This window comes from Scyliorhinus canicula, chromosome 7 (assembly GCF_902713615.1).
Source record: "Scyliorhinus canicula chromosome 7, sScyCan1.1, whole genome shotgun sequence".
NCBI lineage: Eukaryota > Metazoa > Chordata > Chondrichthyes > Carcharhiniformes > Scyliorhinidae > Scyliorhinus > Scyliorhinus canicula.
The window spans coordinates 103,941,548-103,962,559 of NC_052152.1; the positions used below are offsets into that span (position 1 = coordinate 103,941,548).

At 52.9% G+C, this 21,012-nt stretch overlaps 1 protein-coding gene across 8 annotated transcripts in view; it reads right to left on the reverse strand.

The window, feature by feature from the left end:
- The window catches only part of shroom2a (shroom family member 2a), a 334,620-nt gene that overhangs the window by 45,968 nt on the left and 267,640 nt on the right, over positions 1–21,012 (reverse strand). For all 8 annotated transcript variants that reach the window (XM_038802577.1, XM_038802578.1, XM_038802582.1 and 5 more), the window contains 2 exons: positions 15,406–18,073; positions 1,448–1,548 (listed from right to left, as the gene is read on the reverse strand). In XM_038802577.1, the coding sequence (XP_038658505.1) occupies positions 1,448–1,548; positions 15,406–18,073 (2,769 nt within the window). The remainder of the gene's footprint in view (positions 1–1,447; positions 1,549–15,405; positions 18,074–21,012) is intronic.

Below are 21,012 nucleotides of genomic sequence, written 5' to 3' on the forward strand. Positions count from 1 at the left end.
CTTTCTCGGAGAAATTAAAATGTCAGGAGAGGCAGAAATCTGGGGCGGCGGGGGGGGGGGGGGGGGGGGGGGGTTAGGCTATTGTTTCATTATTGAGGGTGTGAAGCACAGGATAGGGATGGAAATGTTTTATGTACCATGTTTATGTTGCTGTTATTGTTATTATTATAAAAACTACAAAGACCCTAAAATAAAATGTTTTCTTTCCAATATAAAAGACTCAGATCTTTGTTTCTCTACTGGCTTTCATTCTTTTATTTGTTGAGCTCATGTGCATTTGGCATTTCACCTGCCCGGGTGCAGTACATGGCACTTTTCAAGGTTAAGCATCATTCACCAATCATTGACCCCTAAACTGGGAGCCAGCCCATCTGCCTGGAACAGGTGAGCACCATCTCCAACGTTAATTCTCCCACTTACCATGGTGTGGTTGGGAAACTTGTGCATTATTCCCAAATCCCTTCACCTAAATCTTAAATGAAAATAACGATGGTCTGAACACCTTTTCCTGAAGGAGCCATCTCTCAGTTTACCAAATCTGCTGCTCTGCAGATCTATAAAACATCACCTCTGACTCTGTTCGACCTCCAATCCTAAAGAACATAGCTTTTTACTGGAAGTACAGCAGTAATTGAACATCATAACCTACGTAAAAATGTTAAGAGGAATCAAGAAGAAAGGATCTAATGGTCCATCTTCCTAACAATGCTGAATGACTGCGATGGAGATGAATTAGTTCACAGAAGGAAAATGATGTCTTGAGCTGTTTCACAGCCTCAGCACATGGAACGTTTCTGTGATGTTTGAATGTTACTACAATGAAGTAATGGAGAGAGTGAAAATACTCAATGGCAATGTAGGAACAGGAGGAGGGCATTCAGCCCCTTCTGAGCCTGCTTTACCTTTCTGAGATAGTGGCTAATCTGAACTCCAGCTTCATTTGTCAAGCGTAGCTCCGTATCTCGTGATAACCTTTTCCCAACGAAAACCTAGCAATCTGAATTCTGAAAGCTCCCTCTGGCCCCCACCCCCTTGTGTGGGTGTGTGTGTGTGTGCGCGCGCGCGTGTGTGCGGGGGGGGGGGGGGGGGGGGGGGGGGGGTAAAGCGTTTCCTGATTTCCCGCCCCTAAGCTGCCATTTTGCTTTTTGTCTAAAAGCTTTGAGTTAACCAGTCCTCACTCAGGCTTTCCACTGAATTACACAATTGCTTTAGGGCACGATCAATTGTTGAAGACATCTGACCATGTTTCATTGCAGGGAGCTATAATTTCAGTGTGGGAGAAGCTAAATATCCTGGGATAACTTCCAAAAAACAACCCTTCCCGGGGATAAAAATCCAGCGTCCGGCATCATTAAAATAAGACCACAAGACATTTTGGCTCATGGATCCACGGTTTAAGTGTCACGTGACTGCACACCACTGCCTGGCGCTGCTTTTATTTACCCACCTTACGGGCAGGCTTGCCCTTCCTCCTCCAGCTGTAAGAGCGGAACGATCCATCGCCTTCTGGTAACCTTCTGGATGTCTTCTCACATCGATGGGAACCTCCTGCAGAATGGTTACAACAGGAAAGTTCTATTCATCAACCTATTATTTGACATCTGTAGTCTGTATTTCATGCAATGCGAAGCAGCTAATTTTGAAACCAAGCCCTGTTAAAGTGTAGAGATCTTGGCTGTGGGCTGGTGTTGGGATTAGTGCGGGAGGTTGGGTGGGAGGGGGGGGTTTGTTTAAGTGGAGGAAGAGCAAGAGATTGCTAACTGTGCAGCCTTTGGTTTCCTGTGCAGTTCACAAGCCCCCTTGATTTATCCTAATGTACCCTGCACTTATCCCATCTTAAACCACTTTGGTTTCCCTATACTCAGGAATGTGTCCTAACCAGATAATTGTAGGGTTAAGGCCTCATGTAAACAGTTCTTGGCAAGAGGAGTCAGTCCCTAAACTGTGCCACTGGATTTTGCAGGCGGGGTGAAATGGAGCTCGGAAAATTGGGCAAAAGTGTGGAAACATCTCAACTTAACACCACTTTTCCACTGACTTTGTTTTGAACTTCCGCCAAGAGCAATTTCACCGCCACATCTATTTTGGGGAGAGATTACAAGAACGGGAGAAGGCCATTTCAGCACCTTCAGCCTGTTCATGCTGTGAGATCATGGCTGATTGATGATCTAACTACATATTTCCGCCTTTGCCCCACATTTCTTTGGATATCCACCAGACTGATTCCTGGGATGGAGGGAATGATGTACGAGGAGAAATTGAGTCGATTAGGATTATTTTCACTGGAGTTCAGAAGAATGAAGGGGAATCTCAGAGAAACCTATGAAATTCTGACACAACAGGACAGATGCAGGAAGGATGTTCCCAATGGTGAGGGAGCCCAGAACCGGGGGTCACAGTCTGAGGATACGGGGTGGACCAGTTAGGACAGAGATAAGGAGAAATTTCTCCACCAAGAGAGTGGTCGGCCTGTGGAATTTGCTACCATGGAAAGTAGTTGAGGCCAAAACATTGTATGTTTTCAAGAAGCAGTTAGATATACCACTTGGGTCGAAACGGATCAAAGGATATGGGGGGGAAGGAGGAAACAGGTTACAGATTTGGTTGATCAGACATGATCATAATGAATGGTGGAGCAGGCTCAAAGGGCCGAATTTCCTCCTCCTGCTCCTTTTTTCAATGTTTCTAGAACAAAAAAATGAACGATCTGAGATTTAAAATGAACAACTGATCTAGCATCAACATGTCTGCTTTGGGAGCGATTTGATTTGCCTCAGTTGTATGAAGCAATGTCCTGGAGATTCATTCATTCCCAGAGATGCTGGTAGGGTTGACAATCCCAATTACTCTTCTCCCTGGGGAGCTTTGCCACGTCACCTCCAAATAAAAATGGGGATTCCACAATCGGGAATGGTCCCTTACCCACAACAGGGCTGGGAATGGCCAATTCGCCCACGCTCATATGGCTTTGCCTAACGCAACCACTCGTGCACCGATGGGAACTGAGGTTGATTGGGTGATGGGAATTTTGATCAGAGGCCCCTCAATGTGGTGCAATACAATTTCTTACTGTCAACATCAGTGACTAACTCCACATGAGCAATGACGTAAGAAATGTGTAACATCTGGCCCATCATCGGAGTCTGGGAGGGGCGAGAGAGTCTAGAGCAGCCCAGGGTGCACATTGGGAGAGTATTTTTCTCTCTCATTCTCTCTTCAGGGTGGTTTCTAGATTGATAACCGAAAGAAACTGCCTTCAAAAGTTCACCACAGCAGTTTGAGAAACTGAGTGCAGTTCTTAAAAAAAAGACATCTGGAAATATAAAGGAGAATAAGTAACTGCGACCACGAAGCTGCCGGACTGTCATAAAAACAAACTGGTGCACTGATGGCCTTCAGAGCATGCTGTCCTAACCGGGTCAGGCCGAGAGGTGACACCAGACACACACCAGCATGGTTGACCCATTAAGTGCCCCCTGGCCCGGCTCTCTGAGTGTACAGCAGCCCCAGTGGAAAGCAGCTCGCCAACACCTTCACTGAGCAGCCGGGGTGGGCACGAGACACGGGCCTCGCCAGAGACTCCCCCATCCCGAGAATGAGTAAGCATGCTGGCTGGGAACGGAAACAAAGATCATACTTTAAAGTAGCAGCAGAGGTGAATGGGGCAGGTCGGCACATGCTGCCTTAGTGGGGAGTACAGTGATAGACTATGGCGGGTGACAAAGGTCTGACTGTGCAATGCTGCTTCAGGTACTTATGTAAGTGTACACTCATTCCAAAGAAACTCAAGGTGTGTAAACATGAGCCACCCAATAACCCTCCTTATTTACACTCCTTGCTCTGTAAATGTGCACTTGTGAAAGGGACCAAGCACAACCTGGTGCTGCAATAATGTCGAGACAAAATTACACAGAAAGATCAGACCAAGAGGGCCATTCAGCCCCTCGCAGCCATCCTGCCATTCAATCAGAATATGACTGATTTGTATTTCAACTTCACTGACCCATTTTGACCCCATCTCCTTTAGGAGGTCACCGACCTAACAGCATTGTCAATTTTATGTTGAAATTTTCAACTGACCCACAGCTTCAACAGGTTTTTGAGGAGAAACCTCCAGATTTCCACTCTCTTTGTGTGAAGACGCTTCTTAATACCAATTTTGATAACCCTGAGACACTGTTTCAACATTTAAGATTGCGCCCCCATGAACGGGACTACCCACTATCACCCCCACCCCACTATCACCCCCACCCACTATCACACCCACCCCACTATCGCCCCCACCCCATTATCACCCCCACCCCACTATCACCCCCACACCACTATCACCCCCACCCACTATCACCCCCACCCCTGCCTACTATCACCCCCACCCCACTATCGCCCCCACCCCACTATCACCCACACCCCACTATCACCCCCACCCCACTATCACCCCTACCCCTGCCCACTATCACCCCCACCCCACTATCACCCCCACCCCACCCCATTATCACCCCACCCCATTATCACCCCACCCCACTATCACCCCCACTATCACCGCCTGCCCACTATCACCCCCACCCCTGCCCACTATCACCCCCACCCCACTATCACCCCCACCCCTGCCCACTATCACCCCCACCCGATTATCACCTCCACCCCACTATCACCCCCACCCCACTATCACCCCCACCCCACTATCATTCCCACCCCTGCCCACTATCATCCCCACCCCACTATCATCCTCACCCCACTATCACCCCCACCCCTGCCCACTATCACCCCCACCCCAGCCCACTATCACCCCCACCCCTGCCCACTATCACCCCCACCCCTGCCCACTATCACCCCCACCCCACTATCACCCCCACCCCTGCCCACTATCACCCCACCCCACTATCACCGCCTGCCCACTATCACCCCCACCCCTGCCCACTATCACCCCCACCCCACTATCACCCCCACCCCACTATCACCCCCACCCCTGCCCACTATCACCCCCACCCGACTATCACCTCCACCCCACTATCACCCCCACCCCACTATCACCCCCACCCCACTATCATTCCCACCCCTGCCCACTATCACCCCCACCCCACTATCATCCCCACCCCACTATCACCCCCACCCCAGCCCACTATCACCCCACCCCTGCCCACTATCACCCCCACCCCTGCCCACTATCACCCCCACCCCACTATCATCCCCACCCCACTATCACCCCCACCCCTGCCCACTATCACCCCACCCCACTATCACCCCCACCCCACTATCACCCCTACCCACTATCACCCCACTCCCACCCCACTATCACCCCCACCCCACTATCACTCCCACCCCTGCCCACTATCACCCTCACCCCACTATCACCCCACCCCTGTCCACTAGCACCCCCACTCCACTATCACCCCCACCCCTGCCCACTATCACCCCCACCCACTATCACCCCCACCCCACTATCATCCCCACCCCACTATCACCCCCAACCCACTATCACCCCCACCCCGTCCACTATCACCCTCACCCCACTATCACCCCCACCCCACTATCACTTCCACCCCCACCCCACTATCACCCCCACCCCACTATCACCCCAACCCACTATCACCCCCACCCCGTCCACTATCACCCTCACCCCACTATCACCCCCACCCCACTATCACTTCCACCCCCACCCCACTATCACCCCCACCCCACTATCACCCCCAACCCCATCCACTATCACCCCCACCCCTACCCCACTATCATTTCCACCCCCACCGCACTATCACCCCACCCCACTATCACCCCCACCCCACTATCACCCCCACCCACTATCACCCCCACCCCACTATCACCCCCACCCCCAATCACCCCCACCCCCAATCACCCCCACCCCACTATCACCCCCACCCTCACCCACTATCACCCCCACCCCACTATCATTTCCACCCCACCCCACTATCACCCCTACCCCACTATCACCCCCACCCCCCACCCATTATCACCCCCCCGTCCACTATTACCCCACCCCCGTCCACTATCACGCCGAACCCCACTATTCCTCCATGACCCCCAACCCACCATCATACCCCTCCCCATTACCCATCATCACATCCTCCCCACTACCCATCAGGCCCTCCCCACTACCCACCATCAGCCCCTCCCCACTACGCGCCATCAGCCCCTCCCCACTACGCACCATCAGCCCCTCCCCACTATCCACCATCAGCCCCTCCCCACTACCCACCATCACCCCCTCCCCACCATCACCCCCTCCCCACTACCCACCATCACCCCCTCCCCACTACCCACCATCAGCCCCTCCCCACTACCCACCATCACCCCCTCCCCACTACCCACCATCACCCCCTCCCCACTACCCACCATCAGCCCCTCCCCACTACCCACCATCACCCCCTCCCAACTACCCACCATCATACCCCTCCCCATTACCCATCATCACATCCTCCCCACTACCCATCAGGCCCTCCCCACTACCCACCATCAGCCCCTCCCCACTACCCACCATCAGCCCCTCCCCACTACCCACCATCACCCCCTCCCCACTACCCACCATCACCCCACCCCACTATTCACCATCACGCCCGCACCCACTACCTGCTACCTACTGTCCCATCCATGACCCACTATGACCCCCACCCCACCACCCACTATGACGCTCCTACCCCACTACCCACCATCACCCTCCTCCCCACTACGAACCTCTCCCAATAACAACCCCCCACAACCTATGAAACCATCTTCCCCTAATGACTCCACCACCCACTACCTGTTATGACCCCCCCCACTGCCACATTACCTGCTACGGCCCCCTGCCCCAAACCAGCTATGACCCCCCCCCATTACCCACTCCGACCCACTGGCCCATTATCCATTACGCCTCCGCTACCTGTTACAACCGTCCTCGTGACTACAACCCCCTCCCCACAACTCCCTACGACCCTCATCCTCACTATGGCCCCCCACCCCACTACCCGCTATGTCCCGATGACCCCTCCACCACATCACCTGCTACCCTCCGAAAGTCCGGACTACGACCTCCCTTATCCACTACGGGCCCCCCTCCCCAATACCACCCCCTACTACGAGCGTCCCTCCCCACTACGACACCCCCTCCCCACAACCCGCTACAATCTCTGTCCCCGCTACAACCCTCCCCTCCCCACTATGAACCCCCTCCCCACAAGCCACTACGACCTCCCTTCCCCACTAAGACCCCCTTCCCCACTACGATCTCCCGCACTACGAGATCCATCACCACTATGACACCCTCGCCCCATTACGACCCCCTCCCCATCCACTGCGACCCCACACTCCAACCACAACAGCCCCTCCTCCCCACTACCTGCTATGACCCGCCATCCCCACTAATCGCAAGAAATCCTCCTCCCCACTATGACCCACCCTCCCCACTATGACCCACCCTCCCCACTATGACGCGCCCTCCCCACTATGACCCCCTTCCCCACTAAGACCCACCCTCCCCACTATGACCCACCCTCTCCACTATGACCCACCCTCCCCACTATGACCCACCCTCCCCACTATGACGCACCCTCCCCACTATGACCCACCCTCCCCACTATGCTCCCTCCTCCCTACTATGACCCACCCTCCCCACTATGACCCACCCTCCCCACTATGACCCACCCTCCCCACTATGACCCACCCTCCCTACTATGACCCACCCTCCCCACTATGACCCACCCTCCCCACTACGATCACCTCCCCTATTACCGGCCACGACCGCCCCACCCTACTACCCACTGCCACCCCATACCCACCATCCGACCAAAGGAAAGAGTTTCTATTTATTTGCAAATTCCAGCTTTTAACTTAGCTCTGGGAGGTAAAACCAGCATTGAGGCTCAAGGATCTGCTGCCACAACCAGCTGACTACAAAGGAAAGTATTATCAAGAAGGACATGTAACCTGTGACATGGGCAAGACAATGTAGGAGCAGAAGTACACCAGACAGCTATGTGAGCATGCTCTGCTATTCAATAAGGTCCAGGCTGATCTTGGATCACAACTCCACCGTCTCGAATTAGCCCCATATCCCTTCAGTCCCGAAAAGTCCAAAATGCCTTGACCTCTCACTTGAGAATCCACAGCTCTCTGAGGTGGAGAATTCCAAAATTTCACAGCCTTACGAGTGAGGACATTTCTCAGTCATCTCGGTCCTGAATAGCCGACCCCCTTATCATGAGGCTTTCCCCACTACATCCAGACTCTCCAGCCAGGGGAAACAGCCTCTCAGCATCTACCTTTCGAACCGTCTCTGAATCTAGCTTCAATGTGATCAATTCTCATCGCTCTGAACTCAATCTCTCCTCAGAGGACAACTCTCGCTACCGAGGAACCAACCCAGTGACTGCATTCTCGCTGAAGCAAATGCACCCCGTAGGTATGGAGGCCAACATTAAAAAAAATTCTTTCATAGGACATCCCCAGGCAAGCCCAGAATTCGTTGCCCATCCCTAACTGTCCCCTGAACTGAGTGGCTTTTAGCCATTTCAGAGGGCTGTGGGTCTGGAGTCACATATAGGCCAGACCAGGTAAAGACGGCAGGGCAGCAGGGTAGCATGGTGGTTAGCATAAATGCTTCACAGCTCCAGGGTCCCAGGTTCAATTCCCGGCTGGGTCACTGTCTGTGTGGAGTCTGCACGTCCTCCCCCTGTGTGCGTGGGTTTCCTCCGGGTGCTCCGGTTTCCTCCCACAGTCCAAAGATGTGCGGGTTAGGTGTATTGGCCATGCTAAATTGCCCGTAGTGTCCTAATAAAAGTAAGGTTAAGGGGGGGATTGTTGGGTTACGGGTATAGGGTGCATACGTGGGTTTGAGTAGGGTGATCATGGCTCGGCACAACATTGAGGGCCGAAGGGCCTGTTCTGTGCTGTACTGTTCTATGTTCTATGTTCTATTTCCTTACCTAAAGGACAATTAGTGAACCAGATGGGTCTTTGCGACAATCAAAGATTGTTGTCATGGTCACCATTATGGAGATTAGCTTTATATTTTGCAAAGTGAATTTAAATTCCACCAGTTGCCACTACGCCACCACTTCCCTTCAGACACTGTTCTAGGTGCGATCCATGATCCTGGTTTTATGCTCCAGGAGTAAGTTAATTAACATCACACATCCTTGGTTGCCTTGACAACCAAACAGCTATCAACACGTGCGACTATCAACACGTGGGACTATCAACACGTGCGGCGGAACATTTTGGTATTTTCAACAACCATCTCTTTCGGCTTCCACGGGTCACATTTCTCTGGTGCCAGACCTTGAGTTACAAACTTAAAATCTGATCATCGCAGCAAATGGAACCCTTTAAAATTATGAAGTGATTTGTCAGAGCGGCCATGAGGAAGATGTTGACCCGGGCGGGAGGGCCCAAATCTAGGAGACATCCTAAAATAGTCACTGATAAACACAGCAAGGAATTTAGGAGAAATGGGTTTCCCTAGAGACTGTTGAGAATGTCCACAAGGAGTTGTCGTGAAGCATTGTGCAGGGGTACTAGACAATAACATATGGGCAAGAGGAAATAGTATGCTGATGGAGGAGGAGGAGGATTCAGTGGAGCATAATGCCCTCCATAGATATAGGGTCCAAAAGGTCCGTTACTGTGTGGATCATTCTATGTTATTCAACGTGAGCAGCTGACAGTTCAGCCGGGAATCAACCACTCAGCCTCCAGATACTGGCCCAGGCAAGATACATTTCTTAGAAGCCCCATTCTTCAGGTGCTGTTCGGTTGAGTCACAGGGCATTCGAAAGATAGGCGCATGCGTTGACTTTGCCACCACTGGCACATTCAAACCCTTCCCCCCGATCTGCCGTGTAAAGCCAGCCCACCCTCGCATGGGCCAGCCACATTTAGGTGCTTTGTGGGAACCTTCAAGGTACAAAAAACATGAAATGCAGTGCGAGAGCGCGGGCTTTCCTGTGGTTTCCCGCGTTGCGGGGCTGGGGGGTGGAGTCGATGACGGGGGGGGGGCCTTAACTGGTTCTTCTCCGCGATGGAGCGGTGCCTGGAGGAGGGATAGGATGGGGGATGATCCCACTTTGGGAGGGGTCGCGTTTTTGGCGGGAGTTTACGGGGTCAGCAGAAGTTAGCTGACCCACGGAAGTACAATGGAGAATACCGGGTTGCTGCTGGCAGGGTCAGGAAGGAGCTGGTGGGGGCCGGGGGGACAGAGGTGAGGTGTTGTCGCTGTGGGGACTGGGTGGGGCGGGGGGGTGCTGGCCTGGGGCGGGCAGTCGACGGGCTATGGATAGTCGACGGGGGAGGGGGGCGGGACGCCCTCTGATCCGGTTGGTCACCTGGAATGCGAGAGGATTGAATGGGCCGGTGAAGCGGTCGAGGGTACTTGCTCATCTGAGGGGGCTAAAGGCAGATGTGGCAATGCTTCAGGAGACCCACCTGAAGGTGGCGGACCAGGTCCGTCTGAGGAAGGGGTGGGTGGGGCAGGTTTTCCACTCTGGGTTGGATGTGAAGAACCGGGGAGTGGCGATTCTGGTGGGGAAAAATGTGTCGTTTGAGGCATCTGAGGTGGTGGCGGATAAGGGGGGTAGGTATGTTATGGTTAGGGGCAGGCTACAAGGAGAGAAGGTGGTACTGGCTAGTGTGTATGCCCCAAATTGGGACGATGCGGGCTTTATGAGGCGTATGCTGGGACGGGTCCCGGACCGAGAGGCGAGAGGTCTGATTATGGTGGGGGACTTCAATACGGTGTTGGATCCTTCACTGGATCGGTCCAGCTCTAGGACAGGTAGGAGGATGGCGGCGGCCAAGGTACTGAGAGGGTTTATGGACCAGATGGGAGGGGTGGATCCATGGAGGCTTGTGAGGCCGAGGGCACGGGAGTACTCTTTCTTCTCCCACGTACATAGGGTCTATTCTCGGATAGACTTCTTCGTGGTGAGTAGGGGACTGATTCCGAGAGTGGAGGAGGCCGAATATTCGGCTATTGCAATCTCCGACCACGCTCCACATTGGATAGAGTTGGAGATGGGGGAGGTGCGGGACCAGCGCCCGTTGTGGCGGTTCGATGTGGGGTTGTTGGCAGAGGAGGAGGTGTGTAGGAGGGTCCGGGCAAGTATTGAGGGGTACCTCGAGGTGAATGATACGGGGGAGGTCCAGGTGGGGATGGTCTGGGAAGCTTTGAAGGCAGTGATTTGTGGGGAGCTGATATCCATCCGGGTACACAGGGAGAGGAGCGAGAGGAGTGAGAGGGATAGACTGGTGGGAAAGATGCTGGAGGTAGACAGGAGATAAGCAGAGGCCCCAGAGGAGGGACTGTTGGGGGAGAGGCGCAGCCTACAGGCTAAATTTGACTTGCTGACCACTAGAAAGGCGGAGGCACCGTGGAGGAAGGCACAAGGGGCAGTGTACGAACATGGTGAAAAGGCGAGTAGGATGCTGGCTCATCAGCTCCGCAAGCGGGATGCGGCTAAGGAAATTGCTGGAGTGAGAGACAAGAGTGGGAATGTGGTGCGGAAGGGGGTAGAGGTGAATGAGATTTTCAAGGACTTTAATGGGGAACTGTACTGGTCGGAGCCAACGGGGGAGAGGGGGGGAATGGAGAGGTTCCTCGACGAGCTTTCTTTCCCGAAGGTGCAGGAGGAGCAGGTGGCGGGGTTGGGGGCGCCGATTGAGCTGGAGGAGCTAGTTAAGGGGATCGGGCAGATGCAGTCAGGGAAGGCGCCGGGGCCGGATGGGTTCCCGGTGGAATTTTATAAAACGTTTGTGGACCTAGTGGGCCCCTTGCTGGTGCGGACACTTAATGAAGTGGGAAGGGGGGACTTTGCCCCCCCCGACAATGTCGCGGGTGCTGATTTTGTTAATCTTAAAGAGGGACAAGGACCCCCAGCAGTGTGGTTCATACAGGCCCATATCTCTCCTCAATGTGGATGCCAAGGTGCTGGCAAAAATCCTGGCCACCAGGATAGAGGACTGTGTGCCAGGGGTTGTACACGAGGACCAGACAGGGTTTGTGAAGGGAAGGCAGCTGAACACGAATGTGCGGAGATTGTTGAATGTCATCATGATGCCGGCGATTGAGGGGGAGGCAGAGATAGTGGTGGCGCTGGATGCAGAGAAGGCCTTCGATAGAGTGGAGTGGGGGTACTTATGGGAGGTGTTGGGGAGGTTTGGATTTGGTGAAGGGTTTATTAGATGGGTGAGACTGCTATATGAGGCCCCGATGGCGTGTGTGGCCACGAATGGGAGGAGGCCGGAGTACTTCCGGCTTCACCGAGGGACCAGGCAGGGTGGTCCCCTGTCCCCCTTGTTGTTTGCATTGGCAATCGAGCCGTTGGCGATGGCGTTGAGGGATTCAGGGAGGTGGAGAGGTTTGGTGCGAGGTGGGGAGGAACATAGGGTGTCGTTGTATGCCGATGATCTGTTACTGTATGTGGCGGACCCGGTGGGAGGGATGCCGGGGGTGTTGGAGCTGCTGGCTGAGTTTGGGACCTTTTCAGGCTATAAACTAAATTTAGGTAAGAGTTAGTTGTTTGTGGTGCACCCTGGAGACCAGGAGGAAGGAATTGGTAGGCTCCCGCTTAGGAGGGCAGGGAGAGTTTTAGGTACCTGGGGGTGCAGGTGGCCAGGGACTGGGGGACTCTTCACAAGCATAATTTCACCAGGCTTGTGGATCAGATGGAGGAGGAGTTCAAGAGGTGGGACATGCTGCCATTGTCGTTGGCGGGGAGGGTGCAGTCCGTCAAAATGACGGTGCTTCCGAGGTTCTTGTTCCTCTTTCAGTGCTTGCCCATCTTCATCCCCAGGGCCTTCTTTAGGAGAGTGACTAGCAGTATCTTGAGCTTTGTGCGGGCACATGGGACTCCGAGAGTGAAGAGGGTTTTCCTGGAGCGAGGGAAGGATAGAGGCAGGCTGGTACTGCCCAACCTTCTGGGGTACTATTGGGCGGCCAATGTGTCAATGGTGCGTAAATGGGTGATGGAGGAGGGAGGGGCAGCGTGGAAAAGAATGGAGATGGCGTCATGTAGAGGTACGAGCCTGGGTGCCATGGTAACGGCGCCGTTGCCACTCTCTCCTAAGAGGTATACCACGTGCCCGGTGGTGGCGGCGACCCTAAGAATCTGGGGACAGTGGAGAGGGCATAAGGGGGAAACAGGGGGCTAGAAGGTGGCTCCATTGGGTGGAAATCATCGGTTCATCTCGGGGAACAATGATGGGGGATTTAGGGGGTAGCAAAGGGTGGGCATCAGTAAATTGAGGGACCTGTTTATTGGCGGGAGGTTTGCGGGCCTGGGGGAACTGGAAGATAAATTTGGGCTCCCCCAAGGCAACATGTTCAGATACTTGCAGGTAAAGGCGTTTGCTAGGCGACAGGTGGAGGACTTCCCTTTACTGCCCTCGCGGGGGGCGATGGACAGAGTGCTTCCGGGGGTGTGGGTCGGAGAGGGGAAGGTGGCTGACATTAATAAGGTAATGCAGGAGGTGGAGGAGTCGTCAGTGGAGGAGCTGAAGGCTAAATGGGAGGAGGAACTCGGGGAGCAGATAGAGGACGGGACTTGGGCGGATGCCTTGGAGAGAGTCAACTCTTCCTCTTCATGTGCGAGGCTTAGTCTCATCCAATTTAAGGTGCTGCACTGGGCCCACATGTCCGGGACTAGGATGAGTAGGTTCTTTGAGGGTGAGGACAGATGCACCAGATGTTCGGGGAGTCCAGCGAACCACGCCCATATGTTCTGGGCATGCCCAGCACTGGAAGAATTCTGGAAGGGGGTGGCGGGGACGGTGTCGAGGGTGGTTGGATCCAGGGTCAAACCAGGGTGGGGACTCGCGATTTTTGGAGTTGCGGTGGAGTCGGGAGTGCAGGAGGCGAAAGAGGCCGGTGTCCTGGCCTTTGCATCCCTAGTAGCCCGGCGGAGGATCTTGCTGCAGTGGAAGGATGCAAGGCCCCCAAGTGTGGAGACCTGGATCAGTGACATGGCGGGATTTATAAAATTGGACAGGGTCAAATTTGCCCTGAGAGGATCAGTACAAGGGTTCTATAAACGGTGGCAGCCTTTTCTGGACTTCCTGGCTCAAAGATAGGTATCTTGGTCAATAGCAACAGCAACCCGGTTGGGGGGGGGGGGAGTTTCTATTTTTTTTTCTCTCTACGGTTATGTAACTTAACATTGTGTTAATTTAAGTTGTTGTTAATATGTTGTGTTGTTCATTGAGGAGGGGCGAATGTTTATGATTGCTATCATTATTGTTATTGTTGGTATTTTATTATGGTACGATGTTGTTGTATAAATTCAACATTTTTCAATAAAAATTATTTTAAAAAAAAAACATGAAATGATTCGCAAGTGTGTGCGCTCGCAGTGCAGCAATCGCTCTGGGGGTGGGCAGTGTATCACTCGCTCTGGGAGGTGGGCAGTGTATCACTCGCTCTGGGAGGTGTGCAGTGTATCACTCACTCTGGGAGGTGGGCAGTGTACCACTCGCTCTGGGAAGTGTGCAGTGTATCACTCGCTCTGGGAGGTGGGCAGTGTATCACTCGCTCTGGGAGGTGGGCAGTGTATCACTCGCTCTGGGAGGTGTGCAGTGTATCACTCGCTTGGGAGGTATGCAGTGTATCACTCGCTCTGGGAGGTTTGCAGTGTATCACTCGCTCTGGGAGGTGTGCAGTGTATCACTCACTCTGGGAGGTTTGCAGTGTATCACTCACTCTGGGAGGTGTGCAGTGTATCACTCGCTCTGGGAGGTTTGCAGTGTATCACTCGCTCTGGGAGGTTTGCAGTGTATCACTCGCTCTGGGAGGTTTGCAGTGTATCACTCGCTCTGGGAGGTTTGCAGTGTATCACTCGCTCTGGGAGGTGTGCAGTGTATCACTCGCTCTGGGAGGTTTGCAGTGTATCACTCGCTCTGGGAGGTGGGCAGTGTATCACTCGCTCTGGGAGGTGTGCAGTGTATCACTCGCTCTGGGAGGTGTGCAGTGTATCACTCGCTCTGGGAGGTGTGCAGTGTATCACTCGCTCTGGGAGGTTTGCAGTGTATCACTCGCTCTGGGAGGTTTGCAGTGTATCACTCGCTCTGGGAGGTGTGCAGTGTATCACTCGCTCTGGGAGGTGTGCAGTGTATCACTCGCTCTGGGAGGTTTGCAGTGTATCACTCGCTCTGGGAGGTGTGCAGTGTATCACTCGCTCTGGGAGGTTTGCAGTGTATCACTCGCTCTGGGAGGTGTGCAGTGTATCACTTGCTCTGGGAGGTGTGCAGTGTATCACTCGCTCTGGGAGGTGTGCAGTGTATCACTCGCTCTGGGAGGTGGGCAGTGTATCACTCGCTCTGGGAGGTCAGAGTGTGGTTGATTCTGGACTTGAAAACTACTGACTTTAGTAAAAAGTAACCACACTATCAACAATAATGAAACCAAGGCTGGTTAAAATGGATTACCTGGATATAGAAGTCAGAGGTAGGGGAGGATCTGGATCTTCCGTGCACATACTGTGGACCCACTGGCCCCTGGAAACTCTGCTCGAGGATATTGTCCGCAGAATGGAACCTTCCAGAGCTCCGAGCCTCTGAGACCTTCCACTGCTCTCTCCATGACGCCTGATATTCCGCAAAAGTGCCCAGCCGCTCTGGTTCAGCATTGTACCCACTTGGGTCTTGTTCATTAAGGTTGCCAGTGGGAGTTGGCTGCCTGGGAAGCCTGCTTGGTTGGGCCGCAGTGTTTCTTAGTGGCCAGCTCCTGCCTGGATCAGGTGCTCCCGTGGCGCTCTCACAGCTCAGTGAGCGGGACTGGGCTCGGCCTTCGGCTTTGGAAGGACATTCCTCAGCATCAGTGCTGTGACACTTCCTGGGAAGCCTCCACTGGGCCTCCCCGCCACTCGGCAGAGGGCCCTGTTTGGGTGGTGGCCTGCAGTAGGCCTGGATAGGGCGGCCCATCTTGCTGACAACCTCGAAGAACTGCCGGCGGTCGGCAAAGGACCTCAGGGGCGTTGTGCCCGGCTGAGATGCCGGAACTTCGTCTGGCACGCCCACCTGGTTCATCTTCTCCGGCTCAGAGTAGGAGCGCAGTTTCTGCTCCGGAGTAAGCCTCTTCCTGCCACCCACACGGGCCAGGTGGTGAGCGCTGGCCTGCACAGGTGCCCTGTGATGGCCAGGCATCATCGCGGGAGGACCCTCCTTGGAAGCAAGAGATACGGCCGGTGCGGGGTAAGCAGGTGTGCGGGGGTCTGTCATTGGGTATTGGCGGGGGGCGACCACAGGTCCCAAGTCTCTCCGTTTGAAGGAGGTGGCCCTGAGGACCCGGGCCTGGGCCTCCTTTAAGTCATCCTTGTAGGAAGCGGAATAGGAACCATCCGAAGCGGAGGCAGAATTGGGTGGGGACTGCTCCTGGCAGCTGCCGGCAGCTGCTTCCACCTCCGAGTTGCCAGTCAAGGCGGCAGCACTTTTGCTTTTCTGCAGTTGGGCCCGCTTTGTTTGGATCTCGTTACGCAGGGCGGTGGCAAAACGGTCACTCCGCTGCTGCTGCTTGCTCTGCGGGCTGACGTCGAGCAGTGGTGGGTGGCCAGAACCATCAGCCCAGGGGGCCTGTAGGCTCCTGCTTTCCTGAGCCAGGGAATGAAGCATCGGTGTCCTGTCAGGAGAGATCATTCCGCCCATCTCCAGCCAACAGGAGTCCAAGGGTTGGTATGGGTCTCCGTCAGAGTAACCAGGTTGCTGGTAGGACTGAGAGGTGCTGGGATCCAGTCCGTAAACTGTGCCACCACTGCCGCTGCGGCCACGTCGCTCTTCCTCATTGAGCTTCTGTGTCCCGTTGGCCGGTGTGCCTATCCTCACTCTTCCCCCCGCTTCGAGCCTGGAGAGGCTGCTGTTGTCCGGGGGGGAGGGCTGATATCTGGGGGGCCTGGGGGTAGTGCTGGGGGCTGCCATGTTGTTTGGAGATGGGCTGGAGGGGTAATTCACTCCTTTAACGCCATCCCTGCATTCCACCTTGACCCAGGGGGGCCGCGTGGCCACTTGAGTGGGCTGCCTGGAGGTGACACAGTAATATCGATTCTGACTGCTGTTGTCTGGGCTCAGCCTGGTGGGAACTGCAAGGGCCGATATCGCTGGCCTGGCTTGGGTCTGATCATAATACTGAGAGCTCTCAGCTGACAGTTCCTGGGGGCTGTGATAAAATGTCGAGCTGGGTGTTGTCCGGGTCCAGTCGGCGTCAGTGTGATAAAAGGTACTTTCGTCGCTGTACTGCCGTTGGTGAGAGGAGGAGAAATTAGGCTGGGAGAAACGGACGTCTGTGCTGGACAAGGAATATTGCAGCTTGCTTGCATAAGGCTGCCTGCTATTGTCTGACAAGGCAGGGGGAGACACATCGCTCATGTACGGGGGGCTGGCCTGCATTAGCCTCCTGCTCTCAGCCCCCAGCTCACGCTCAGTGACCTCTTGGGCCCAATTCCCTTGGATCTGAGGCTTGCCCGAGGCCTGGTGACGAGAGGGTCCGTTCCCATCGCTCAGACCACTGATATGCACTTTCTCGTGCACTTTGGTGGCGGTGAAGCTATCGCTGCGGACCGGAGGGGGTGGGGGAGGAGAGGCCCTCCTGGGGACACGACTATCGCTGGTGATCCTCTTCTCTGGAACATGCCACACCGGCCCGAAGCTTGCTCTGCCCGAGCTGTAGTGCCTGGAGGAAAGCTGCTCCTCTGGCCGTGAGCTCACTCCATCTTCGTTTGTTAGATGTCCCTGTTTCTCCTCCAGGCCGTTCTGATCAGCTGCACTCTGACTCTGCCGTCCATTACCTGGCCTTGTGGCCTCCCATGGGGTCATCCTACTCAATATGTGCTCAGTGGAAGATGAATTGTCACTCTTGGAAGATGACAGGGTATAGTCCGGTGTGCTGGAACTTGTAGAGAATGAGCTGTAGGCCGAATCCCGCTTGTTGTGCTGAGTGATGTGGTCCATGCTGTTGCTGGATTTGGCTGGGGACAGCCTGCCGTGCTGGTAGATGGGCGGCGGCTGGTCTAGGCTGTCCATGCTTCCCAGAGAGCTGAACTGGTCAGACGTACGGTGCAGGTTGGTTTGGTTCCATGTGTTGGAGAGGTCATTCGATGAGGAACTGGGGAGAAAGCAAAATGGAAGATGGGGATTGAGCCACACTATGGTCATGCTATACATAGAACCAGCACATTATTATTCAGTACAGGAGGCCATTTGGTCCATTAAGCCTCTGCTGACTCTTTGAAAGAGTTATCCAATTAACCCCACTCCCTTACACATATCTCAATTTTAAATGTATATCCAATTTGTTTCTATCACTCTTTCAGATCATAACTTGTCAGAAAATATTTCTGCTCATCTTGTTACAATTAAGAGGTTTATACGATGAATAGATTTTAGGACTTTGACTTTATATTTGGGTAAATTAATGGGGCCATGTGACTCGTTCTGAAGTCTGCCTGACAGTAAACCAGGATGGTTTGATTGTTAGAGATCAAAGTAAGACCTGGATTGTTTTATTGGGAAGAAGGTGCAAAATGGCAGCAGTCTCCCAGTTTTCAACATGTAAACAGAGTCTCCCAAAGTCCCAGAAAAGCATTGAAGGTATCAGATTATAAACAGTTGTGCTGTGCACTGTCCATTTACTGTTAAGATGAAAGGGGGTTAGGATCAAGGATATCTAATTAGTGTTTCAACCTAGATACAAGGTTAATGTGCTTCACATTGCAATGAGGAAGAGACCAGAGGAAGTCCTTTTTTTGAGAAAAGGTTCCAGGCTTCCCTACAAATCAGTGAGTATCACAAACAGATAGTAGTTCTATGTGGTCAGCAGACAGAGCAGGTTGCTGGTCTTCTGATCTACCACAGCAGAGTGCGGAGGTGGAGACAGTCTCTGGCAGAAGAGACGCATCCTGCAGACCTCCGAGGATTCCAGGAGATTTGTCCTTGCATGGTCAGGGCGAAGAGCAATCATTAGAATAGGTTTTACTGCTGGTGGCGATTTAAGAAAGAAACTCTCTGAAAACTGAAGAAAGTGCCTGGGGATGATCACTCGAAGTTACCATCCAGTGAAACGGGGACCCACAGGAAACTGGGAGCAACTCTGGACTTTTTGCTAAAAAGATTATAAGTCTGTGGAGAGTACAATGGAAGATAAAAAGGTAAATGTTCTTCCCTATATAAGTTGCCTACAAAAATAAAATAGTGTTTAGTCGATAAGTGTTTTTTCCTTCCTGGGATGTGGGCGTCGCTGGAAAGGTCAACATTTGTTGCCCATCCCTAATTGCCTTTGGACTGAATGACTCGCTAGGCTACATTGAGGGCAAGTCGATCACATTGCTATGGATCTGGAGTTACACTAAGGCCAGATCGAGTAAGGACGGCAGATTTCTTTCCCTGAAGGAACCAATTGGATTTTTACGACAATCGATGATAGTTGACATGGTTACTATTACTTTTTTAAAAATAAATTTAGAATATCCAATTTTATTTTCCAATTAAGGGGTAATTTAAAGTGGGCAATCCATCTATCCTGCGCATCTTTGGGTTGTGGGGGCGAGACCCAAGTAGGCACGGGGAGACTGTGCAAACTCTGCACGGACAGTGACCCGAGGCCAGGATAGAATCCGGGTCCTCGGCTCCGTGAGGTTGCAGTGCTAACCACTGAGCCACCGTGCCACCCATGGTCACTATTACGGAGACTAACTTTACATTCCAGACTTTATTCATTAAATTTAAATTCCACCAGCCGTTGTTGTGGGATTTGAACCAGTGTCCCCAGAGTATTAACCTGGGCCTCTGGATTACGAGACCAGTGTCATTGCCACCAGTGCACCTCTCCACCTTTACTGTTACTGTAAACGTTTTAAAACGTCAAATCCTGAGGTGTCATTCTTTGAGCTAATAATTGGAAGTACAAATTGCTTTAAAGGTTATCAGTCTCCGTGGAGATTGGGACAACCTCTTCACTGGTTCTTACAAAGTTATCTTAAATCTGCCTCCCGGGGTTATTGACTCACGCACAAAGGGAAATAAGTTCTCCTCATTTATTCTTTTCAAAATCCTTTCAGAATTCTGGACACCTTTATTAAAACGTCCCTTAACCACTTCTGCTCAAAGCAGAACAATCCTGCATTCTCCACTCCTAACTAACATGAGGCTCCTCAGCCCCAGGGTTTGTTTCAGTAAAACTGGGTTTACCGACTGTGTCCTGAAAGCTTTGGGTCAGTTGATCAAGAAGAAAGCAGTTTCTGAGGCAACTGATCTCCGTTAATGCCTGGACAATGAGGAGTGGCTGCTCAGGTGACTTTAGGATCTCCAAGCTTCTGGAATTGCGCTGGCGTCTGCTGCAATTGAAGGGTGATCGTCAAGGCCTTGCCCCCAGAAACCAGACAGGAAGAAAAATTCTATTTAAAATTTGCATTTATTAGTTGCAAAATCTTTTGGAGGTGGTGAGGGGAGGGGGTTGGGAGTATGACTGGGCAGGACAGTTGGAAGTCATGTGATGGAAACTCCAGGACTACATCCAACCAGACTTGGCAACACTTAAATGAAGTAGCAGAAACCATCACCATAATCGAGCTCCTGAACAGAACCATCACCAAACTACAGTTTATCCCCTTTACATTTCCATTAATCTTCTTCGCCCATTAAACAAAAACAAAACACAGCCCAAAGAACAATAGAACATAGAGAAATACAGCACAGAACAGGCCCTTCGGCCCACGATGTTGTGCTGAACTTTTGTCCGAGGTTAATCATAGATCATAGAATTTTGGACACTAAGGGCAATTTATCATGGCCAATCCACCCAACCTGCACATCTTTGGACTGTGGGAGGAAACTGGAGCACCCAGAGGAAACCCACGCACACACGGGGAGGATGTGCAGACTCCACACAGACAGTGACCCAAGCCGAAATCGAATCTGGGACCCTGGAGCTGTGAAGCAATTGTGCTAGCCACAATGCTACCGTGCTGCCCTTAAGAACAAATTAATCTACATTCCATTATTCTACCATAATCCATGTACCTATCCAATAGCCGCTTGAAGTTAACA